General features: G+C 42.4%; 5 protein-coding genes across 5 annotated transcripts; all 5 read right to left on the reverse strand.

Moving 5' to 3' along the window:
* Positions 1–8208: 8208 nt before the first annotated feature.
* LOC140581087 (trace amine-associated receptor 13c-like) lies at positions 8209–9243 on the reverse strand. The gene has a single exon (XM_072702847.1). The coding sequence runs from the start codon at positions 9241–9243 to the stop codon at positions 8209–8211; it is 1035 nt and encodes a 344-aa protein (XP_072558948.1).
* Positions 9244–12407: 3164 nt separating this feature from the next.
* LOC140581086 (trace amine-associated receptor 13c-like) lies at positions 12408–13442 on the reverse strand. Its single transcript, XM_072702846.1, has one exon. It carries the CDS (start codon positions 13440–13442, stop codon positions 12408–12410), a length of 1035 nt encoding a protein of 344 aa, XP_072558947.1.
* A 2605-nt stretch (positions 13443–16047) lies between these two features.
* LOC140581082 (trace amine-associated receptor 13c-like) lies at positions 16048–17079 on the reverse strand. The gene has a single exon (XM_072702843.1). The coding sequence runs from the start codon at positions 17077–17079 to the stop codon at positions 16048–16050; it is 1032 nt and encodes a 343-aa protein (XP_072558944.1).
* Positions 17080–21174: 4095 nt separating this feature from the next.
* Positions 21175–22209, reverse strand: LOC140581079 (trace amine-associated receptor 13c-like). Its single transcript, XM_072702841.1, has one exon. It carries the CDS (start codon positions 22207–22209, stop codon positions 21175–21177), a length of 1035 nt encoding a protein of 344 aa, XP_072558942.1.
* A 2462-nt stretch (positions 22210–24671) lies between these two features.
* Positions 24672–25706, reverse strand: LOC140581127 (trace amine-associated receptor 13c-like). The gene has a single exon (XM_072702934.1). The coding sequence runs from the start codon at positions 25704–25706 to the stop codon at positions 24672–24674; it is 1035 nt and encodes a 344-aa protein (XP_072559035.1).
* Between the last annotated feature and the right edge of the window lie 728 nt (positions 25707–26434).

Genomic DNA, 26434 nt, shown 5'->3' on the forward strand with positions numbered 1-26434 from the left:
TGTAATCATACCATACCATCATAGCCCTGGCTGGGAGAGTAATCATACCACTGTAATCATACTATACCATCAGAGCCCTGGCTGGGAGAGTAATCATGCCACTGTAATCATACCATACCATCATAGCCCTGGCTGGGAGAGTAATCATACCACTGTAATCATACCATACCATCATAGCCCTGGCTGGGAGAGTAATCATACCACTGTAATCATACCATACCATCAGAGCCCTGGCTGGGAGAGTAATCATACCACTGTAATCATACCATACCATCGTAGCCCTGGCTGGGAGAGTTATCATACCACTGTAATCATACCATACCATCATAGCCCTGGCTGGGAGAGTAATCATGCCACTGTAATCATACCAAACCATCAGAGCCCTGGCTGGGAGAGTAATCATACCACTGTAATCATACCATACCATCATAGCCCTGGCTGGGAGAGTAATAATACCACTGTAATCATACCATACCATCATAGCCCTGGCTGGGAGAGTAATCATACCACTGTAATCATACCATACCATCATAGCCCTGGCTGGGAGAGTAATCATACCACTGTAATCATACCATACCATCAGAGCCCTGGCTGGGAGAGTAATCATACCACTGTAATCATACCATACCATCATAGCCCTGGCTGGGAGAGTAATAATACCACTGTAATCATACCATACCATCATAGCCCTGGCTGGGAGAGTAATCATACCACTGTAATCATACCATACCATTATAGCACTGGCTGGGAGAGTAATCATACCACTGTAATCATACCATACCATCATAGCCCTGGCTGGGAGAGTAATAATACCACTGTAATCATACCATACCATCATAGCCCTGGCTGGGAGAGTAATCATACCACTGTAATCATACCATACCATTATAGCACTGGCTGGGAGAGTAATCATACCACTGTAATCATACCATACCATCATAGCCCTGGCTGGGAGAGTAATAATACCACTGTAATCATACCATACCATCATAGCCCTGGCTGGGAGAGTAATCATACCACTGTAATCATACCATACCATCATAGCCCTGGCTGGGAGAGTAATCATACCACTGTAATCATACCATACCATCAGAGCCCTGGCTGGGAGAGTAATCATACCACTGTAATCATACCATACCATCAGAGCCCTGGCTGGGAGAGTAATCATACCACTGTAATCATACCATACCATCAGAGCCCAGGCTGGGAGAGTAATCATACCACTGTAATCATACCATTCCATCATAGCCCTGGCTGGGAGAGTAATCATACCACTGTAATCATACCATACCATCAGAGCCCTGGCTGGGAGAGTAATCATACCACTGTAATCATACCATACCATCATAGCCCTGGCTGGGAGAGTAATCATACCACTGTAATCATACCATACCATCAGAGCCCTGGCTGGGAGAGTAATCATACCACTGTAATCATACCATACCATCAGAGCCCTGGCTGGGAGAGTAATCATACCACTGTAATCATACCATACCATCAGAGCCCAGGCTGGGAGAGTAATCATACCACTGTTATCATACCATTCCATCATAGCCCTGGCTGGGAGAGTAATCCTGCCATCACTGGGCCTTTGAACAAGGCTGTTAACCCCAACGGCTCCTGGAATACAAACCATTCTGGTGATTATTATGAGATAGATTAGTTACAACAATTTATATTACTCAGGATATTTATATTAAATGGAGCATTATTAATTTAGTAGTTTTGTCTTTTTGAGTTGGAGAAATTAATTCTTTTGTGTCTTTTCTTAATAAAAATGTTAAATAAAAACGTATGGGTCTTATTTTCAGGTTCAGTGTAGCCTGTAACATTTCTGATTTGATGTGTGAATTCAGAATAAAGCTATAGAAGCTAAAGATATGCTAAAGTACTTCATTACTACTTCATTTTCTATGTTTTAATGTTTTGCATACCTTTCATAACACCAGGAAGATGGTTAAGGTACATTTCATAGGATCTGACTGGGTAACATTAGAAGTCAGCAAACACTATGGATGTTTTATCTTTCGCTCTATGATTCCCACTGTGACTGTTTAGAGGAAGAAAGACTGAGTGTGTGATTAATGTGCTGAGATGGCCCCACTCCAGTCCTGGGGGGCCTGCTGTATTACCTAAGCGTGATGTAAGCGTCAGAAGCAAAGGGCCCAGTTAGCAGCAAGCTGCCCCCCCCCCCCCCCCAATCAAAGGTGTCAATACAGAGATTACACAGAGCGCAGGTGATGCAACAGCCTGACCTCTTGCATGTGCTGAGAGCAGGGAAGGTAGGATCAGGTGCAGAGAGGCAGAAATGGGTGTGGGGGGTTTCTCTGTGTACATCCTTCATGGGGGGTGAGCTATTAGTGAAGCTCATGGTACTCAAGGTCTGAAGGCCTAGGGAAGGTAAAACAAGAAATCTGACTGTAGTTTTCATTTATAAAGAAACTCATGAAAAAATAAACTGAGAAAAACAGAGGCCAGATGATGAAGGTGAAGGACTGACAGGGAACCACCACATCCTGGGTATAACTTTCCCATCCTTGGATTTTACTAAATGTTGGCTTGGAATTACAGGTGTCTTATGATGCACGTTTATGCTGATTGGCTACCAAAGAATGTGCAGTATATGCTGATTGGTCTCTGGAATCAGGAGGGCGCAAGAAAGAGCTAAAGGGCTCTTCTCCTTTGTCTGTCTCATCAAAGCCCCGCCCACACACACACGTCTGCTTTGTGTTGCACTGCAGACTGTTGAATAAAGACCTTTATCTGGTAGAATGTTATGAAGAATTTAAAAATTCCGCATCACTGGGAGAGAGAGATTTCAGGAAGGCCTGTGAGGAGATAAAGAGCAGGGAGCTGGTCTGGCAAGGTCTGGCGTAGCCTGTTGGGGGTAGAGCTGCGTTTTTCCTCTTTCCCAAGGCCCCCTGGGAAAGTGATACCTGTGAATTAATATAGCACTTCAATCTGTGAAACATCTCAGGTGTACTGAATGTTGTAATAATCAAAACACTACAACAATATGAACTTAAAATTAAACAAAAGCACTGCTTATTCTCAAGTGGAATCAGTGAGGACCAGAAAACCAGTGACCCCTGTTTCAATCCTGGGGTTTGATGTGGACATAGTGGAGGACTATGAATACCTCAGAGTACACATCGACAATAAACTGGACTGGGTTAAAAACACTACGTCACTGTACAAGACGGGCCAGAGCCGCCTCTATTTTCTGAGGAGGCTGAGGTCCTTTAACATCTGTCAGACTGTGCTCAGTTTTTTCTATTAGTCTGTTGTGGCCAGTGCCATACTCTACGCTGCAGTGCCATACTGTACATTGCAGTGCCATACTCTACGCTGCAGTGCCATACTCTATGCTGTTGCATGCTGGGGCAGCAGGCTGAGGGTAGCGGATGCCAACAGACTCAATAAACTGATTCGCAAGGCCAGTAACGTTGTGGGGATGGAGCCAGACTCTCTAAAGGTGGTATAGGAGAGGCGGATGTTGTCCAAGCTAAGCACAATGCTGGATTCCCTTAAGGTGGTATAGGAGAGGCGGATGTTGTCCAAGCTAAGCACAATGCTGGACTCTCTTAAGGTGGTATAGGAGAGGCGGATGTTGTCCAAGCTCAGCACAATGCTGGACTCTCTGAAGGTGGTATAGGAGAGGAGGATGTTGTCCAAGCTCAGCACAATGCTGGACTCTCTTAAGGTGGTATAGGAGAGGCGGATGTTGTCCAAGCTAAGCACAATGCTGGATTCTCTTAAGGTGGTATAGGAGAGGCGGATGTTGTCCAAGCTAAGCACAATGCTGGATTCTCTTAAGGTGGTATAGGAGAGGCGGATGTTGTCCAAGCTAAGCACAATGCTGGACTCTCTTAAGGTGGTATAGGAGAGGCGGATGTTGTCCAAGCTCAGCACAATGCTGGACTCTCTGAAGGTGGTATAGGAGAGGAGGATGTTGTCCAAGCTCAGCACAATGCTGGACTCTCTTAAGGTGGAATAGGAGAGGCGGATGTTGTCCAAGCTAAGCACAATGCTGGATTCTCTTAAGGTGGTATAGGAGAGGCGGATGTTGTCCAAGCTCAGCACAATGCTGGACTCTCTTAAGGTGGTATAGGAGAGGCGGATGTTGTCCAAGCTCAGCACAATGCTGGACTCTCTTAAGGTGGTATAGGAGAGGCGGATGTTGTCCAAGCTAAGCACAATGCTGGACTCTCTTAAGGTGGTATAGGAGAGGCGGATGTTGTCCAAGCTCAGCACAATGCTGGACTCTTAAGGTGGTATAGGAGAGGCGGATGTTGTCCAAGCTCAGCACAATGCTGGACTCTCTTAAGGTGGTATAGTAGAGGCGGATGTTGTCCAAGCTAAGCACAATGCTGGATTCTCTTAAGGTGGTATAGGAGAGGCGGATGTTGTCCAAGCTCAGCACAATGCTGGACTCTCTTAAGGTGGTATAGGAGAGGCGGATGTTGTCCAAGCTCAGCACAATGCTGGACTCTCTTAAGGTGGTATAGGAGAGGCGGATGTTGTCCAAGCTCAGCACAATGCTGGATTCTCTTAAGGTGGTATAGGAGAGGCGGATGTTGTCCAAGCTCAGCACAATGCTGGACTCTCTTAAGGTGGTATAGGAGAGGCGGATGTTGTCCAAGCTCAGCACAATGCTGGACTCTCTGAAGGTGGTATAGGAGAGGAGGATGTTGTCCAAGCTAAGCACAATGCTGGACTCTCTTAAGGTGGTATAGGAGAGGCGGATGTTGTCCAAGCTAAGCACAATTCTGGATTCTCTTAAGGTGGTATAGGAGAGGCGGATGTTGTCCAAGCTCAGCACAATGCTGGACTCTCTTAAGGTGGTATAGGAGAGGCGGATGTTGTCCAAGCTAAGCACAATGCTGGATTCTCTTAAGGTGGTATAGGAGAGGCGGATGTTGTCCAAGCTCAGCACAATGCTGGACTCTCTTAAGGTGGTATAGGAGAGGCGGATGTTGTCCAAGCTCAGCACAATGCTGGACTCTCTTAAGGTGGTATAGGAGAGGTGGATGTTGTCCAAGCTCATCACAATGCTGGATTCTCTTAAGGTGGTATAGGAGAGGCGGATGTTGTCCAAGCTCAGCACAATGCTGGACTCTCTTAAGGTGGTATAGGAGAGGCGGATGTTGTCCAAGCTCAGCACAATGCTGGACTCTCTTAAGGTGGTATAGGAGAGGCGGATGTTGTCCAAGCTCAGCACAATGCTGGACTCTCTTAAGGTGGTATAGGAGAGGCGGATGTTGTCCAAGCTAAGCACAATGCTGGACTCTCTTAAGGTGGTATAGGAGAGGCGGATGTTGTCCAAGCTCAGCACAATGCTGGACTCTTAAGGTGGTATAGGAGAGGCGGATGTTGTCCAAGCTCAGCACAATGCTGGACTCTCTTAAGGTGGTATAGTAGAGGCGGATGTTGTCCAAGCTAAGCACAATGCTGGATTCTCTTAAGGTGGTATAGGAGAGGCGGATGTTGTCCAAGCTCAGCACAATGCTGGACTCTCTTAAGGTGGTATAGGAGAGGCGGATGTTGTCCAAGCTCAGCACAATGCTGGACTCTCTTAAGGTGGTATAGGAGAGGTGGATGTTGTCCAAGCTCAGCACAATGCTGGATTCTCTTAAGGTGGTATAGGAGAGGCGGATGTTGTCCAAGCTCAGCACAATGCTGGACTCTCTTAAGGTGGTATAGGAGAGGCGGATGTTGTCCAAGCTCAGCACAATGCTGGACTCTCTGAAGGTGGTATAGGAGAGGAGGATGTTGTCCAAGCTCAGCACAATGCTGGACTCTCTTAAGGTGGTATAGGAGAGGCGGATGTTGTCCAAGCTAAGCACAATTCTGGATTCTCTTAAGGTGGTATAGGAGAGGCGGATGTTGTCCAAGCTCAGCACAATGCTGGACTCTCTTAAGGTGGTATAGGAGAGGCGGATGTTGTCCAAGCTAAGCACAATGCTGGATTCTCTTAAGGTGGTATAGGAGAGGCGGATGTTGTCCAAGCTCAGCACAATGCTGGACTCTCTTAAGGTGGTATAGGAGAGGCGGATGTTGTCCAAGCTCAGCACAATGCTGGACTCTCTTAAGGTGGTATAGGAGAGGCGGATGTTGTCCAAGCTCATCACAATGCTGGATTCTCTTAAGGTGGTATAGGAGAGGCGGATGTTGTCCAAGCTCAGCACAATGCTGGACTCTTTTAAGGTGGTATAGGAGAGGCGGATGTTGTCCAAGCTCAGCACAATGCTGGACTCTCTTAAGGTGGTATAGGAGAGGCGGATGTTGTCCAAGCTAAGCACAATGCTGGATTCTCTTAAGGTGGTATAGGAGAGGCGGATGTTGTCCAAGCTCAGCACAATGCTGGACTCTCTTAAGGTGGTATAGGAGAGGCGGATGTTGTCCAAGCTCAGCACAATGCTGGACTCTCTTAAGGTGGTATAGGAGAGGCAGATGTTGTCCAAGCTCAGCACAATGCTGGATTCTCTTAAGGTGGTATAGGAGAGGCGGATGTTGTCCAAGCTCAGCACAATGCTGGACTCTCTTAAGGTGGTATAGGAGAGGCGGATGTTGTCCAAGCTCAGCACAATGCTGGACAATTTCTCCCACCCACCCCATGACGTGCTGGCCAGTCACAGGAGCTCGTTCAGTGAGAGGCTAAGGCCCAAATGCTCCACTGAACGACACAGGAAGTCATTCCTGCCTGTGGCTGTCTGTCTGTACAACACCTCCACATCCGCAACTCAACCCCATGTATAGTTAATTTATTTAACGTATTAGAATATTATTTGTGTACTGTTTATATAATATATTATTCTATATAATATTTTTGTATATTGAGTTCCATTTGTAATTTTGGCCCATTTGTAATTTTGGTTATTGTAATATTTGTCCATTTGTAATTTTAGTATTGTGAATTTGAATTATTGTTATTGTATTTAACTTGTTACTCATCTTCTTACTGTCCGGGAGCAACTGTACCCACATTATTTCCTCAGGGATCAATAAAGTATTCTGAATCTGAATCTAAATGTGTTACGCAAAGTTAAATTGGGCAAATTCCTAACATATATAATTTGATTTCGGTTAGAGTTAATAAGCATCAAGTCATTATAAGACATGCAATGGTTATGTGACTTTGAAAATGTCACCTGTCAGACCTGTGGCCTTGCTTTCTAATGATTGGAGAGGAATTCCTCTTCAAAAACACGGAGAGCCAATCAGAGCCGGCATGCTTATTCTGACTGGCTTCCCACAAACACCTTGGTGAAGTTTGGTCACACTTTGCTCCTTAAGCTGTTACTGTGTCGTGTGACTCATCCTGCAGACTTTCTGTTCTAACCATTACTGTAGCGCTGCCACTTTAACTCAGGAATGAGAATGTTTCTGTATGAATAATGAACACTGGTGCCACTTCTGAAACATTAATAAACGTACATGAAAAAGACATATATAAAGAATTAATGAATATATATTATCATAAATGTCATCAGAAATGACAACCAACACCAAGAAACAGGTACATGGTGACAGTTATGGTTTCAGAATTTCTTATCAAGTTAAAATGTCCTGCCAGCCTGCAGAGACTGTCAGGCATGAGATGCTTAACAATGTTATTAATTGTATTATTTTACAGTGTCCATTGCTGAGTTGGTGCAATTTTATTTGAGACATAAAACAAGCACAATTTACAGGGGGTCTTTTTTTAATCTAAGTACAGAATGCAACAAAATTTTTGTATAAAATAGCAGAATAGAAATGTTTAAAGTTTCTTAAACTTGAAATTGTTACATTTATATTCAAATGTAACATTTCAAACCTTCAAAAATCATCAGCCTGCTCTTTTTTTATGTTTATGCCTCTTGTCTCACGTCTGGGGATTTGCATTGTTTCCTATGTTAAGTTAGCGTTAGCGTTAGGATAGTGCAGTGCTGTAAATCAGTCAGTACACTTTAGAGTGCAAGTATACCTTGAAATTATTGCTAAGGTGTATAACACATAATTGTATAAACAGAGAGTGTTCAGAGTGCTTGAAAGATAAGACTGTTTTCACTATATTACGTAATGTTACTGAAAACAAATGAAGAATAAAAATACAAAAATCTAATTTTACAAATTTAACAGCTACTTCTGCTATTTTAATTTAAGTACACTCTATGTATATATGGTAAATATGATACAGAAATATCTGGTTGATTTATGAATAAATCAACTTTCAGGAAAAACACTTGTATTTGAGGAATGTGAAGCAAAAATCTTTAAAGATATAATGAGTTTTAATGACTTTTGAAACCACGGGTAAAACAGTCCATAGATTATAGGATTTAAAGTGGAATTAAAATAACCCAGCCAGATAAAACCTTCATAAAGAACAGGAGGAGTTGCAAAGTCAATATAGGGGTCAAGTAGGGAGCTGAGAAACAAAGGCATCCAGCAGAGTATGAAGGCGCCTACAACAATGCCAAGGGTCTTTGCAGCCTTTCTCTCTGAGCTGTGAGTTGTCCTCTTTCCATTTACCTCTTTAAAACATGGCTGCTGATTCATATCTCCAAGCTGTCTGACATGTTGTCTGGCTACTAGAAATATTTTAATGTACAAGCCCATCATGACCGAACATGGCAGGAAAAATCCAATCAGAGTGTTTAGGGTGCTCCATAGCACATTAAACAGAAGGGTGCAGCTCCCCAAGCAATTTATGGAAGTGATGTATTCATCTAGGCCTGTCACACTGCCCTTAGAGTAAAGGAGACTGTAGCAGTAAGAAGCAGCTGCAGCCCAGCTCAACGCTACCATCAGCCAAGCCACAGGAATGGTCACTGTGTCATGGTACCGCAGAGGATTGCAAACTGCCTGGTATCGATCAACCGCAATGGAAATCAGGTGAAATATTGAAACATTTGAAAGGAACATGTCGAAAGTTGAGTGCAATGAGCAGAAAGAATCTCCAAAGTACCAGCAGCCTTCCACTGATCTGATCATGCTGAAGGGCATCACGACGGCCCCCAGAAGCAGGTCGGCCAGGGCCAGTGACATCACCAGCATGTTGGTCGGTGTGTGCAGCTGCTTGAAGTGCGCGATGGAGATGATGACCACCAGGTTCCCCGTGATGGTCACGGTCATCCCCAACGCAAAAAACACGTACAAGGCAAACCTGCCAAATCCAGAGTAGCTACTTTTAACACACGTTCCATTAGCTGCTGGATAGCAGTACTGGTATGTTTCCAGCTCTAGCGAAATGTTCATTTCTCTGTCACAAAGCAACAACAAAATAAAACAGCGTAGAGCTGTTGTCTTATAAGGCACTGCAGTTGGCTGACATCCTTTCCAGGGTGTTTCTCTGCCTTGTGCCCTGGGCTTCCTGGGTTCGCTCCAAGCAAACACTGCAACCCTCTACTGGATAAGCAGTTATGGATGATTATTGGAGAGATGTTTTCTTAAAGGTGATGTGTTTTGCATCCATTGAACATGCTCAGTGGTTTTCCTTTGGAAAGAACTTTATTTATATACTTGAACATCCCCTTTGAGACAAGCAAACCTATTACAGCAGGTCACGTAATATGCAGATGGGAATTTTTCTTTCATCTAATATAAATATATTTGCATACAGTAGGCATGGGAACTAGTGCCTGCCATGATTATCTGTGTGATATACAGCATGACTCAGCATACTGTCAAAAGTACTAGTAACCAGAAGTGTTATTTATGAGAGATGAGTTTAATTTGTGTGTCTTACATCCAAAGTCTGTGTTACATGTTAATGTCTAAATATCTGGCAATAAACTGATAGACAGAGCGGGAGAGACATGCAAAAACGGACTGTGCAGAGTTTTCTCAAGGAATTTTGTCAACATCTATGTACTGATCTGAAGGTGACCGTGTCACCACAGGGGAACTAAATAATATTGATCATGAACAAGAAGGTTCTGGGGAACTGAGAATACAGTCAAAACACAGGAACCTGACAGAAATTCTTACCAGCGGAGAACATATGGTGTAAGAAGACATTCTGATCAGAACACGGCACCGTATAGAGAAACAATTACATTTCAAATAAAATGTTGGTTATAAGATATTATTTATAAAAGGTAGTATACTATAAAGTCATGTTTTATATAAAAAAATAGTACTTAATGCTGTGGATAGGAATAACATATTGTGAAAATTACTCAGTAGCCAGTAGGGGGAGCTAAATAATCATTCATCTATCTTCCACACTCCTGGTCAGGGTCACTGGGGACCTGGAGCCTATCCCAGGCAGCGCATGCACAAGGCTGGGGTACAGTCTGGGCGGGATGTGAATTCATTACAGGGCACATACACAGCCATGCACTGCTGGCAATACAGAGATGCCAGGTAGCCGAGTGCAGAGTGCAGCTCACTGGGTTCAGAAACTGAGTCCACGACTGTGAGCAGAGCTGGACAGGCCGTTGGTATACCAGGTGTTTTCCTGATTTTTAAGCCGGTAATCATACCGTACCGTCAGAGCCCTGACTGGCAAAGAAATCGTATCACTGTACTCATACCATATCATCAGAGCCCTGGCTGGGAGAGTAATCCTGCCATTGTTAACCCCAACAGCTCTTGGAATACAAACCATTCTGGTTGCTCATTATAAGATAGAGAACAACTTACAGATCATTTTCTATCACTGGATATTGATATTAAATGGAACATTATTCATTTAGTAGTTTTGTCTTTTTGAGAAGGATAAGATTACTTCTTTGTTTTCTATTCTGATTAAACACAATATTCTAAATAAATATGTGAAATAAACATATATGAGTCTTATTGCTGTCATGTTACCAGATTATATTAACAAGAAACCAGGTTGTCTGGTTCAGTTTAGTCTGTAACATTTCTGATTTGTTGTGTGAATTCAGCATAAAGCCACAGAAGCTAAAGATATGCTAAAGTACTTCATTACTACTTTATTTTCTATGTTTTAATGTATTTCATACCTTTTATAACACCAAGAATATGGTTAAGGTACATTTCATAGGATCTGACTGGGTAACATTAGAAGTCAGCAAACACTATGGATGTTTTTTCTTTCGCTCTATGATTCCCACTGTGACTGTTTAGAGGAAGAAAGACTGAGTGTGTGATTAATGTGCTGAGACGGCCCCACTCCAGTCCTGGGGGGCCTGCTGTATTACCTAAGCGTGATGTAAGTGTGAGAAGCAAAGGGCCCAGTTAGCAGCAAGCTGCCCCCCAATCAAAGGTGTCAATACAGAGATTACACAGAGCGCAGGTGATGCAACAGCCTGACCTCTTGCATGTGCTGAGAGCAGGGAAGGTAGGATCAGGTGCAGAGAGGCAGAAATGGGTGTGGGGAGATTCTCTGTGTACATCCTTCATGGGGGGTGAGCTATTAGAGAAGCTCGTGGCACTCAAGGTCTGAAGGCCTAGCGAAGGTAAAACAAGAAATCTGACTGTAGTTTTCGTTTATAAAGAAACTTATGAAAAAATAAACTGAGAAAAACAGAGGCCAGATGATGAAGGTGAAGGACTGACAGGGAGCCACCACATCCTGGGTGTAACTTTCCAACCCTTGGATTTTACTAAATGTTGACTTGGAATTCTCTGTTTACTCCAATCAAAATTAAACAATCCATTAGTCTGCTCTTTTTATGGCTGTTGGCCTCTTGTGTGAGGTCTTTAGTGCTGGGGATTTGCTTTGTTTTCTATGTTAATCTATGGTTAGTGTAGTGGCACTTAGCTAAGAGACAGTCTGTGCACTTTAGAGTGCAGGTATAATTGAAAATTATTGCTAAGGTGCATTACTGTAACGCCCAGTGAGGATGGAGGAGGTGGACCCCGGAATGAGGAGGCAGGCAGGTTTATTGAGAAACTCGGGTGCAACCAAAACCAGGAGGGGAATCCGAAATCGAGGTCGAGTCACAGGCGTGGGTCGAGTACCGGAGAGATCAATCCTACAAAGACTGACGAGACGAGCTTCCGATGGGAAGGGATGAAAGGGACCGGCGAGGAAGCGGAGCAAGACGGGCAGGCAGGACAAACCGGGGAGACAGGAAACAGAGAAACTGCTTAGCAAGGCGCATGCGGAAATGGCAAAAATACATCGCACCGGCTTCTAGGAGAAGTCGGTTCAAATAGTAGTGCTAGTAGCGCTATTGGCTGTTGATTGGTCACCGGCACTCGGCCCCGCCTATGTGGGCGTGACAATTACACAGAATTCTCTTAACAAATATTTTTCAGAGCGCTGGAAAGATAAAACTTTCTTCACTTTATTGTGTAATGTTTACAAAAACAAATTAAGAGTTAAAATGCAAAATCAAATTAAAAAAATCAAACAGCTATTTCTGCCATTTTTAAACAGAACAGTAAGTACAACATGTATGTTTTTATGGTAATATGAGACTGAAATATGTGGTGAATCTGAAAAATCAACTTTCAGAAAAAACCTTTGTATTTGAGGAATGTGCAGCAAAAATCTTTAAAGATATAATGAGTTTCAATGACTTTTGAAACCACGGGTAAAACAGTCCGTAGATTATAGGATTTAACGTGGAATTAAAATAACCCAGCCAGAAAAACACTTCATAAAGAACAGGAGGAGTTACAAAGTCAATATAGGGGTCGATTATAGAGGTGACAAAGAAAGGCATCCAGCAGAGTATGAAGGCACCTACAACAATGCCAAGGGTCTTTGCAGCCTTTCGCTCTGAGCTGTGAGTTTTCCTCTTCCCATTTTTTTGTTTAAAACGTGGCTGCTGACTGGTACCTCCAAGCTGTCTGATATGTTGTCTGGCTACCAGAAATATTTTAGCATAAAGGCCAACAATTATTGAACATGGCAGGAAAAATACAATCAGAGTGTTTAGGGTGCTCCATAGCACATTAAACAGATGGATGCAGCTCCCCAAGCAATTTATGGAAGTGATGTATCCATCTAGGCTTGTCACACTGCCCTTAGAGTAAAGGAGACCACAGGAGTAAGAAGCAGCTGCAGCCCAGCTCAACGCTACCATCAGCCAAGCCACAGCAATGGTCACTGTGTCATGGTACCGCAGAGGATTGCAAACTGCCTGGTATCGATCAACCGCAATGGAAATCAGGTGAAATATTGAAACATTTGAGAGGAAAATGTCAAAAGTTGAGTGTAACGAGCAGAAAGAATCTCCAAAGTACCAGCAGCCCTCCACTGATCTGATCATGCTGAAGGGCATCACGACGACCCCCAGAAGCAGGTCAGCCAGGGCCAGTGACATCACCAGCATGTTGGTCGGTGTGTGCAGCTGCTTGAAGTGCGCGATGGAGATGATGACCACCAGGTTCCCTGTGATGGTCATGGTCATCCCCGACACAAAAAACATGTACAAGGCAAACCTGCCAAATCCAGAGTAGCTACTTTTAACACACGTTCCATTAGCTGCTGGATAGCAGTACTGGTATGTTTCCAACTCTAGCGAAATGTTCATTTCTCTGTCACAAAGCAACACCAAAATAAAACAGCATATAGCTGTTGTCTTATAAGACCCTGCAATTGGCTGACATCCTTTCCAGGGTGTTTCTCTGCCTTGTGCCCTGGGCTTACCGGGTTGGCTCCAAGCAAACACTGCAACCCTCTACTGGATAAGCAGTTATGGATGATGAATGATGAGACGTTTTCTTAAAGGTGATGAGTTTTCCATCTCTTGAACATGCTCAGTGTTTTTCTTTTGGAAAGAACTTTATTTATATACTTGAACTTCCCCTTTGAGACAAGCAAACCTATTACAGCAGGTCATGCAATATGCAGATGGGAATTTTTCTTTCATCTAATATAAATATATTTGCATATAGTAGGCATGGGGACAAGTGCCTGCCATGATTATCTCTGTGATTTACAACATGACTCAGCATATCGACAAAGGAAGTAAAAGCCAGTTGTTTTCTTTATGAGAGATGATTTTAATTTTTATGTCTTAAGTACAATCTATATTAGGTGTTAGTGTTTAGGACTTAATGTCAATATAAACTGAAAGACTGAACAGAGAGACATGCAAAGTTGACTGATTGCTCAGAGTTTTGTCAAAAGTATTTTGTGCTTCTCCAGCATCTTTCCACAGGTCTGACGGTGACTGTGTTGCCATGGAATCTGGCAGAAATTCTTACCAATGAAGAACATATCATCACTACTTTGTTTTAACGAGACATACTAATCAGAACGCAGAACAGTAAAGAAAATCAATTACATTTTAAAGTAAATGTTGGTTATAAAATATTTATTATAAAAGGTAGTATAATATAAAGTCATGTTTTATAAAAAAAAAAATAGTACTTAATGCTGTGTATAGGAATAACAAATTGTGAAAAATACTCAGTAGCCAGTAGGGGGAGCTAAATAATCATTCATCATTCTTCCACACTCCTGGTCAGGGTCACTGGGGGCCTGGAGCCTATCCCAGGCAGCGCATGCACAAGGCTGGGGTACAGTCTGGGTGGGATGTGAATTCATTACAGGGCACATACACAGTCATGCACTGCAGGCAATACAGAGATGCCAGTTAGCCGAGTGCAGAGTGCAGCTCACTGGGTTCGGAACCTGAGCCCACGACTGTGAGCAGAGCTGGACAGGCCGTCTGGCATACTGGGTATTTTCCCAATGGCCCAATGGGTATGTGGGCTGGTAAAATTTATCGTGGGGGACCCCAATGTCCAGGGCGGATTTTTAATCCCAGTCCAGCACTGGCTGGCAAAGTAATCACAAGATAAAGTACTTCATTACTACTTCATTTTCTATGTTTTAATGTTTTGCATACCTTTCATAACACCAGGAAGATGGTTAAGGTACATTTCATAGGATCTGACTGGGTAACATTAGAAGTCAGCAAACACTATGGATGTTTTATCTTTCGCTCTATGATTCCCACTGTGACTGTTTAGAGGAAGAAAGACTGAGTGTGTGATTAATGTGCTGAGACGGCCCCACTCCAGTCCTGGGGGGCCTGCTGTATTACCTAAGCGTGATGTAAGCGTGAGAAGCAAAGGGCCCAGTTAGCAGCAAGCTGCCCCCCAATCAAAGGTGTCAATACAGAGATTACACAGAGCGCAGGTGATGCAACAGCCTGACCTCTTGCATGTGCTGAGAGCAGGGAAGGTAGGATCAGGTGCAGAGAGGCAGAAATTGGTGTGGGGAGTTTCTCTGTGTACATCCTTCATGGGGGGTGAGCTATTAGAGAAGCTCGTGGTACTCAAGGTCTGAAGGCCTAGCGAAGGTAAAACAAGAAATCTGACTGGAGTTTTCATTTATAAAGAAACTCATGAAAAAATATACTGAGAAAAACAGAGGCCAGTTGATGTAGGTGAAGGACTGACAGGGATCCACCACATCCTGGGTGTAACTTTCTAACCCTTGGATTTTACTAAATGTTGACTTGGAATTCTCAGTTTAAATGGTAAATGGACTGCATTTATATAGCGCTTTTCTACTCCTACGAGTACTCAATGCGCTTTACGATACATGCCTCACATTCATCCATCCACACGCCGGTGGTGGTAGCTGCCATGCAAGGCGCCAACCAGCTCACCGGGAGCAATTTGGGGTTCAGTGTCTTGTTCAAGGACACTTTGATGGGGTCAGGAGGAACCTGGGCTTGAACCTGAAACCCTCTGGTTGCCGAACGATAGCACTACCTCCCGCGCCACCATTTACTCCAATCAAAATTAAATAATCAATTAGTCTGCTCTTTTTATGGCTGTAGGCCTCTTGTGTGACGTCTTTAGTGCTGGGGATTTGCTTTGTTTTCTATGTTAATCTATGGTTAGTGTAGTGGCACTTAGCTAAGTGATAGTCTGTGCACTTTAGAGTGCAGGTATAATTGAAAATTATTGCTAAGGTGCATTACACAGAATTCTATTAAAAAATATTTTTGGGAGTGCTGGAAAGATAAGACTCACTTCACTTTATTGTGTAATGTTTCCAAAAACAAATTAAAAGTTAAAGTGTAAAAACCAAATTTAAAAAATCAAACAGCTTTTTTCTGCTATTTTGTATGTTTTTTGGTAATATGAAACTGAAATATGTGCTGAATCTATGAAAAATCAACTTTCAGAAAAAACCTTTGTATTTGAGGAATGTGCATTAAAAATCTTTAAAGATACGATGAGTTTTAATGACTTTTGAAACCACGGGTAAAACAGTCCATAGATTATAGGATTTAACGCAGAATTAAAATAAGCCAAACAGAAAAACACTTCATAAAGAACAGGAGGAGTTGCAAAGTCAATATAGGGGTCGATTATAGAGGTGATAAAGAAAGGCATCCAGCAGAGTATGAAGGCACCTACAACAATGCCAAGGGTCTTTGCAGCCTTTCGCTCTGAGCTGTGAGTTGTCCTCTTCCCATTTACCTCTTTAAAACATGGCTGCTGATTCATATCTCCAAGCTGTCTGACATGTTGTCTGGCTACTAGAAATATTCTAACATAAAGGCCAATCATTACCGAACATGGCAGGAAAAATCCAATCATAGTATGTAGGGTGCCCCACAGTGCATTGAACAGAATGATGCAACTCCCCAAGCAATTTATGGAAGTGATGTCTTCTAGTCCCATTACATTAGCCTTAGAATAAAGGAGACCGTAGGAGTAAGAAGCAGCTGCAGCCCAGCTCAACGCTACCATCAGCCAAGCCACAGGAATGGTCACTGTGTCATGGTACCGCAGAGGATTGCAAACTGCCTGGTATCGATCAACCGCAATGGAAATCAGGTGAAATATTGAAGCACCTGTAAGTATCATATCAACAGTGGAGTGTAACGAGCAGAAAGAATCTCCAAAGTACCAGCAGCCCTCCACTGATCTGATCATGCTGAAGGGCATCACGACGGCCCCCAGAAGCAGGTCGGCCAGGGCCAGTGACATCACCAGCATGTTGGTCGGTGTGTGCAGCTGCTTGAAGTGCGCGATGGAGATGATGACCACCAGGTTCCCTGTGATGGTCATGGTCATCCCCGACACAAAAAACATGTACAAGGCACACCTGGCAAATCCAGAGTAGCTACTTTTAACACACGTTCCATTAGCTGCTGGATAGCAGTACTGGTATGTTTCCAGCTCTAGCGAAATGTTCATTTCTCTGTGACAAAGCAACAACAAAATAAAACAGCGTAGAGCTGTTGTCTTATAAGACCCTGCAATTGGCTGACATCCTTTCCAGGGTGTTTCTCTGCCTTGTGCCCTGGGCTTCCTGGGTTGGCTTCAAGCAAACACTGCAACTCTCTACTGGATAAGCAGTTGTGGATGATGATTGGAGAGATGTTTTCTTAAAGGTGATGTGTTTTGCATCCTTTGAACATGCTCAGTGGTTTTCCTTTGGAAAGAACTTTATTTATATACTTGAACATCCCCATTGAGACAAGCAAACCTATTACTGCAGGTCATGCAATATGCAGATGGGAATTTTTTTTTCATCTAATATAAATATATTTGCATATAGTAGGCATGGGGACAAGTGCCTGCCATGATTATCTCTGTGATTTACAGCATGACTCAGCATATCGATAAAGGAAGTAGAAGCCAGTTGTTTTCTTTATAAGAGATGATTTTAATTTTCATATCTTAAGTACAGTCTGTATTAGGTGTTAGTGTAAAGGAGTTAATGCCAATATAAACTGAAAGACTGAACAGGAGAGACATGCAAAGTGGACTGATTGCTCAGAGTTTTGTCAAAAGTATTTTGTGTTTCTCCAGCATCTTTCCACAGGTTTGAAGGTGACTGTGTTGCCATTGAAACTGGGAGCTGTATTGATTATGAATAGAAAGGTCCTGGTTACCTGAGAATACAGTCACAACACAGGAACATGAAAAAAATTCTTACCATTAGAGAATATATTGGCACTACTCTGTGTTAAAAAGATATTTATGCGTCATACTGATCAGCAAAGCACAGTAAAGAGAAACGATTATATTTGAAATAAAGTTTTGGTTATGAAATATTTATTATAAAAGGTTGCCAACCATAAAGTCATGTGCTATTAAAATTAGGCTTTGACATCAGCACTTAGTGCAGGTGATAGCAGTAATGTATCATAAATAGTGGGTCAAGACAATATAGTATTACTCAGTAGCCAGTAGGGGGAGCTAAATAATCATTCATCTATCTTCCACACTCTCGGTCAGGGTCACTGGGGACCTGGAGCCTATCCCAGGCAGCGCATGCACAAGGCTGGGGTACAGTCTGGGCGGGATGTGAATTCATTACAGGGCACATACACAGTCATGCACTGCAGGCAATACAGAGATGCCAGTTAGCCGAGTGCAGAGTGCAGCTCACTGGGTTCGGAACCTGAGCCCACGACTGTGAGCAGAGCTGGACAGGCCGTCTGGCATACCGGATATTTTCCTGATATTTAAGCCCAGTCAACTGTAATCATACTGTCCCCTCAGAAGCCTGGCTTGGAGAATATTCATACCGCTGTAATCATACTAGACTTGTAGTCAACACCGCCTTAACCAAGACACTACCTAGACCAGAGGGTATCGAGACCAAGACTAAGACCAAGACAGACCGAATCAAGACCAAGACAAAGTCGAGACGAGACCAAGACCGAGACCGAAAAAAAAAGACTCCCTTAACTTTTCTGTGCTGTTGAGGACTGACATGACAGGTACTGACTGGTCCCAAAGTCATCTAGCTAGTCTGGAGCTAAAACCTCCAACAATTGTCTAAAGAATAGGAAATAAGTAACTGATTTGACTTATACTTAATTTGTAGATGAAATTGTAACATCAAATTGCAGATACACAATTATAAACTTAAAATTGCATCATGTCCCATTGTAGTAGTACTAGCCAAATGACACTGTATGATATCAACTTCCCTGAAATGGATTAGGCCTGTTAAATCAACACAACATGATATGCAGATGTTATTTAAAAGTCAATGGTCACATTTATTTAGTCAAACAACATCAATTTAAATAAAATACTGTAATCAAACAATATAAAGACATGCGCACACGTCACATGAATCAAATGCAAACTACAAATACTATATACCAATACAAACTGCACATCATATTGTGCATTAATAAGAATAAGGACAAGTGCTTAAAAGATTCTGACATCTTGATGTCTGCAGTGGCATGTGATTACACATTTAACTAAAGTTTAACTAGCGCTATATTTATTTTGCGCGAATAATGCGTATTCTGATTGGATGAATGTCTGAATCACAACAAAATGCATGTATGTCATTGATTGGTTGCATTTCAAGGGCGTGAAAGGCGAAATAATAACAATGTTGCATTATTGAACGTTACGTTGTATGTTATGGATACTTTTCGCTCCAAATCTCCCGACCACTATGTTGATCTGAGACAGCAAGACCAAGACAGCGAGACCAAGACAAGGCCGAGGGATCCGAGACTAAGACAAGACCAAGACCAAAGACCGTTGAGACTGTGACAAGACCAAGGCCACGTAAAAGTGGTCTCGAGACCAAGACCGGTCGCAAGATATCCAACTCTAAATCATACTATATCATCAGAGCCCAGTCTTCGAGAGTAATGATACCACTGTAATCATGACATTTCATCAGAGCCCTGGTTGGCAAAGTAATCATACCACTGTAATCATACTTTACCATCAGAGCCCTAGTTGGCAGAGTAATCATACCACTGTAATCATACTTTACCATCAGAGCCCTGGCTGGCAGAGTAATCATACCACTGTACTGTAATCATACCATACCATCAGAACCCTGGCTGGGACATTAATCCTGCCATCATTGGGCCTTCGAACAAGGCTGTTAACCCCAATGGCTCCTGGAATACAAACCATTCTGGTGCTTATTATGAGATAGAATAATAACAACAATTTATATTACACGGGATATTTATATTAAATGGAGCATTATTAATTTAGTAGTTTTGTCTTTTTGAGAAGGATAAGATTACTTCTTTGTTTTCTTTTCTGATTAAACACAATATTCTAAATAAATATGTTGAAATAAACATACTGTATATGAGTCTTATTGCTGTCATGTTACCAGATTATATTAACAAGAAACCAGGTTGTCTAGTTCAGTTTAGTCTGTAACATTTCTGATTAGATGTATGAATTCAGCACAAAGCCATAGAAACTAAAGATATGCTAAAGTACTTCATTACTACTTCATTTTCTATGTTTTAATGTTTTTCATACCTTTCATAACACCAGGAAGATGGTTAAGGTACATTTCATAGGATCTGACTGGGTAACATTAGAAGTCAGCAAACACTATGGATGTTTTATCTTTTGCTCTGTGATTCCCACTGTGACTGTTTAGAGGAAGAAAGACTGAGTGTGTGATTAATGTGCTGAGACGGCCCCACTCCAGTCCTGGGGGGCCTGCTGTATTACCTAAGCGTGATGTAAGCGTGAGAAGCAAAGGGCCCAGTTAGCAGCAAGATGCCCCCCAATCAAAGGTGTCAATACAGAGATTACACAGAGCGCAGGTGATGCAACAGCCTGACCTCTTGCATGTGCTGAGAGCAGGGAAGGTAGGATCAGGTGCAGAGAGGCAGAAATGGGTGTGGGGAGTTTCTCTGTGTACATCCTTAATGTGGGGTGAGCTATTAGAGAAGCTCGTGGTACTCAAAGGTCTGAAGGCCTAGCGAAGGTAAAACAAGAAATCTGACTGTAGTTTTCATTTATAAAGAAACTTCTGAAAAAATAAACTGAGAAAAACAGAGGCCAGATGATGAAGGTGAAGGACTGACAGGGAACCACCACATCCTGGGTGTAACTTTCCAACCCTTGGATTTCACTAAATGTTGACTTGGAATTCTCTGTTTACTCCAATCAAAATTAAACAATCCATTAGTCTGCTCTTTTTATGGCTGTAGGCCTCTTGTGTGACGTCTTTAGTGCTGGGGATTTGCTTTGTTTTTTATGTTAATTTAGGGTTAGTGTAGTGGCACTTTAGAGTGCAGGTATAATTGAAAATTATTGCTAAGGTGCATTACACAGAATTCTATTAACAAATATTTTTCGGAGTGCTGGAAAGATAAGACTCACTTCCCTTTATTGTGTAATATTTCAAAAAACAAATTAAAAGTTAAAATGCAATAAACTAATTTTAAAAATCAAGCAGCTATTTCTGCTATTTTTAAACTGGACAGTAAGTACATTATGTATGTTTTTATGGTAATATGAGACTGAAATATGTGGTGAATTAATAAAAAATCAACTTTCAGAAAAAACTTTTGTATTTGAGGAATATGCTGAAAAAATCTTTAAAGATATAATGAGTTTCAATGACTTTTGAAACCACGGGTAAAACAGTCCATAGATTATAGGATTTAAAGTAGAATTAAAATAGCCCAACCAGAAAAACCCTTCATAAAGAACAGGAGGAGTTGCAAAGTCAATATAGGGGTCGAGTATAGAGGTGACAAAGAAAGGCATCCAGCAGAGTATGAAGGCGCCTACAACAATGCCAAGGGTCTTTGCAGCCTTTCGCTCTGAGCTGTGAGTTTTCCTCTTCCCATTATTTTGTTTAAAACATGGCTGCTGATTCATATCTCCAAGTTGTCTGACATGTTGTCTGGCGACTAGAAATATTTTAACATAAAGGCCAACCATGACCGAACACGGCAGGAAAAAAACTATCAGAGTATGTAGGGTGCCCCACAGTGCATTGAACAGAAGGATGCAACTCCCCAAGCAATTTATGGAAGTGATGTATTCATCTAGGCCCATCATATTAGCCTTAGAATAAAGGAGACCGTAGGAGTAAGAAGCAGCTGCAGCCCAGCTCAACGCTACCATCAGCCAAGCCACAGGAATGGTCACTGTGTCATGGTACCGCAGAGGATTGCAAACTGCCTGGTATCGATCAACCGCAATGGAAACCAGGTGAAAGATTGAAGCACATGAAAGGAACATGTCAAAAGTTGAGTGTAATGAGCAGAAGGTATCTCCAAAGTACCAGCAGCCCTCCACTGATCTGATCATGCTGAAGGGCATCACGACGGTCCCCAGAAGCAGGTCGGCCAGGGCCAGTGACATCACCAGCATGTTGGTCGGTGTGCGCAGCTGCTTGAAGTGCGCGATGGAGATGATGACCACCAGGTTCCCCGTGATGGTCATGGTCATCCCCGATGCAAAAAACATGTACAAGGCAAACCTGCCAAATCCAGAGTAGCTACTTTTAACACACGTTCCATTAGCTGCTGGATAGCAGTACTGGTATGTTTCCAGCTCTAGCGAAATGTTCATTTCTCTGCCACAAAGCAACAACAAAATAAAACAGCGTAGAGCTGTTGTCTTATAAAACCCTGCAATTGGCTGACATCCTTTCCAGGGTGTTTCTCTGCCTTGTGCCCTGGGCTTCCTGGGTTGGCTCCAAGCAAACGCTGCAACCCTCTACTGTATAAGCAGTTATGGATGATGAATGATGAGACGTTTTCTTAAAGGTGATGAGTTTTCCATCTCTTGAACATGCTCAGTGTTTTTCTTTTGGAAAGAACTTTATTTATATACTTGAACATCCCCTTTGAGACAAGCAAACCTATTACAGCAGGACATGCAATACGCAGATGGGAATTTTTCTTTCATCTAATATAAATATATTTGCATATAGTAGGCATGGGGACAAGTGCCTGCCATGATTATCTGTGTGATTTACAGCATGACTCAGCATATCGACAAAGGAAGTAGTAGCCAGTTGTTTTCTTTATGAGAGATGATTTTAATTTTCACATCTTAAGTACAGTCTGTATCAGGTTTTAGTGTAAAGGAGTTAATGCCAATATAAACTGAAAGACTGAATAGGAGAGACATGCAAAGTGAACTGATTGCTCAGAGTTTTGTCAAAAGTAGTTTGTTTTTCTCCATTCCACAGGTCTGAAGGTGACTGTGTTGCCATGGAAACTGCGAGCTGTATTGATTATGAACAGAAAGGTCCTGGTTACCTGAGAATACAGTCACAACACAGGAACATGAAAGAAATTCTTCCCATTAGATTGTATATTGGCACTACTCTGTGTTAAAAAGATATTTATGCATCATACTGATCAGCAAAGCACAGAAGAGAGAAATGATTATATTTGAAATTAAATTTTGGTTATTACATATTAATTATAAAAGCTAGCCTACCATGGAGTCATGTACTATAAAAATTAGGCTTTTAAATCAGTACTTAGTGCAGGTAATAACAGTAATGTATCATCAATAGTGGGTGAAGACAATACAGTATTACTCTGTAGCCAGTAGAGGGAGCTAAATAATCATTCATCTATCTTCCACACTCCTTGTCAGGGTCACTGGGGGCCTGGAGCCTATCCCAGGCAGCGCATGCACAAGGCTGGGGTACAGTCTGGGTGGGATGTGAATTCATTACAGGGCACATACACTGTCATGCACTGCAGGCAATACAGAGATGCCAGTTAGCCGAGTGCAGCTCACTGGGTTCGGAACCTGAGCCCACGACTGGGAGCAGAGCTGGACAGGCCGTCTGGCATACTGGGTATTTTCCCAATGGCCCAATGGGTATGTGGGCTGGCGAAATTTATCGTGGGGGACCCCAATGTCCAGGGTCGAGTTTTAATCCCAGTCAGGACTGGCTGGCAGAGTAATCACAAGATAAAGTACTTCATTACTACTTCATTTTCTATGTTTTAATGTTTTTCATACCTTTCATAACCGCAGGAAGATGGTTAAGGTACATTTCATAGGATCTGACTGGGTAACATTAGAAGTCAGCAAACACTATGGATGTTTTATCTTTCACTCTATGATTCCCACTGTGACTGTTTAGTGGAAGAAAGACTGAGTGTGTGATTAATGTGCTGAGACGGCCCCACTCCAGTCCTGGGGGGCCTGCTGTATTACCTAAGCGTGATGTAAGTGTGAGAAGCAAAGGGCCCAGTTAGCAGCAAGCTGCCCCCCAATCAAAGGTGTCAATACAGAGATTACACAGAGCGCAGGTGATGCAACAGCCTGACCTCTTGCATGTGCTGAGAGCAGGGAAGGTAGGAACAGGTGCAGAGAGGCAGAAATGGGTGTGGGGAGTTTCTCTGTGTACATCCTTCATGGGGGGTGAGCTATTAGAGAAGCTCGTGGTACTCAAGGTCTGAAGGCCTAGCGAAGGTAAAACAAGAAATCTGACTGTAGTTTTCATTTATAAAGAAACTTATGAAAAAATAAACTGAGAAAAACAGAGGCCAGATGATGAAGGTGAAGGACTGACAGGGAACCACCACATCCTGGGTGTAACTTTCCAACCCTTGGATTTCACTAAATGTTGACTTGGAATTCTCTGTTTACTCCAATCAAAATTAAACAATCCATTAGTCTGCTCTTTTTATGGCTGTTGGCCTCTTGTGTGACGTCTTTTGTGCTGGGGATTTGCTTTGCTTTCTATGTTAATCTAGGGTTAGTGTAGTGGCACTTAGCTAAGAGACAGTGTGTGCACTTTAGAGTGCAGGTATAATTGAAAATTATTGCTAAGGTGCATAATACAGAATTCTATTAACAATTTTTTTTCAGAGTGCTGGAAAGATAAGACTCATTTCCCTTTATTGTGTAATATTTCAAAAAACAAATCAAAAGTTAAAACGCAAAAACCAAATTAAAAAAATCAATCAGCTATTTTGGCTATTTTTAAACAGGACAGTAAGTACATTATGTATGTTTTTATGGTAATATGAGACTGAAATATGTGGTGAATCTATGAAAAATCAACTTTCAGAAAAAACCTTTGTATTTGAGGAATGTGCAGCAAAAATCTTTAAAGATATAATGAGTTTCAATGACTTTTGAAACCACGGGTAAAACAGTCCATAGATTATAGGATTTAACGCGGAATTAAAATACCCCAGCCAGATAAAACCTTCATAAAGAACAGGAGGAGTTGCAAAGTCAATATAGGGATCAAGTAGGGAGCTGAGAAACAAAGGCATCCAGCAGAGTATGAAGGCGCCTACAACAATGCCAAGGGTCTTTGCAGCCTTTCGCTCTGAGCTGTGAGTTTTCCTCTTCCCATTTTTTTGTTTATAACATGGCTGCTGACTCATACTTCCAAGTTGTCTGACATGTTGTCTGGCTACCAGAAATATTCTAACATAAAGGCCAATCATTACCGAACATGGCAGGAAAAATCCAATCAGAGTGTTTAGGCTGCTCCACTGTGCGTTGAACAGAAGGATGCAGCTCCCCAAGCAATTTATGGAAGTAGTGTATCCATCTAGGCCTGACATACTGCCCTTAGAGTAAAGGAAAGCACAGGAGTAAGAAGCAGCTGCAGCCCAGCTCAACGCTACCATCAGCCAAGCCACAGGAATGGTCACTGTGTCATGGTAATGCAGAGGATTGCAAACTGCCTGGTATCGATCAACCGCGATGGAAATCAGGTGAAAGACTGAAACACATGAGAGGAACATGTCGAAAGTAGAGTGTAATGAGCAGAAGGTATCTCCAAAGTACCAGCAGCCCTCCACTGATCTGATCATGCTGAAGGGCATCACGACGGCCCCCAGAAGCAGGTCGGCCAGGGCCAGTGACATCACCAGCATGTTGGTCGGTGTGTGCAGCTGCTTGAAGTGCGCGATGGAGATGATGACCACCAGGTTCCCCGTGATGGTCACGGTCATCCCCGACACAAAAAACACGTACAAGGCAAACCTGGCAAATCCAGAGTAGCTACTTTTAACACACGTTCCATTAGCTGCTGGATAGCAGTACTGGTATGTTTCCGGCTCTAGCGAAATGTTCATTTCTTGGCCACAAAGCAACACCAAAATAAAACAGCGTAGAGCTGTTGTCTTATAAGACCCTGCAATTGGCTGACATCCTTTCCAGGGTGTTTCTCTGCCTTGTGCCCTGGGCTTCCTGGGTTGGCTCCAAGCAAATACTGCAACCCTCTACTGGATAAGCGGTTATGGATGATGAATGATGAGATGTTTTCTTAAAGGTGATGAGTTTTCCATCTCTTGAACATGCTCAGTGTTTTTCTTTTGGAAAGAACTTTATTTATATACTTGAACATCCCCTTTGGGACAAGCAAACCTATTACAGCAGGACATGCAATACGCAGATGGGAATTTTTCTTTCATCTAATATAAATATATTTGCATATAGTAGGCATGGGGACAAGTACCTGTCATGATTATCTGTGTGATTTACAGCATGACTCAGCATATCGACAAAGGAAGTAAAAGCCAGTTGTTTTCTTTATAAGAGATGATTTTAATTTTCATATCTTAAGTACAGTCTGTATTAGGTTTTAGTGTAAAGGAGTTAATGCCAATATAAACTGAAAGACTGAACAGGAGAGACATGCAAAGTTGACTGATTGCTCAGAGTTTTGTCAAAAGTATTGTGTGTTTCTCCAGCATCTTTCCACATGTCTGAAGGTGACTGTGTTGCCATGGAAACTGAGAGCTGTATTGATTATGATCAGAAAGGTCCTGGTTATTTATTTATTTTTTTATTTAAACTTTTA

Source organism: Paramormyrops kingsleyae, chromosome 19 (genome assembly GCF_048594095.1).
Source record: "Paramormyrops kingsleyae isolate MSU_618 chromosome 19, PKINGS_0.4, whole genome shotgun sequence".
Taxonomy (NCBI): Eukaryota; Metazoa; Chordata; class Actinopteri; order Osteoglossiformes; family Mormyridae; genus Paramormyrops; species Paramormyrops kingsleyae.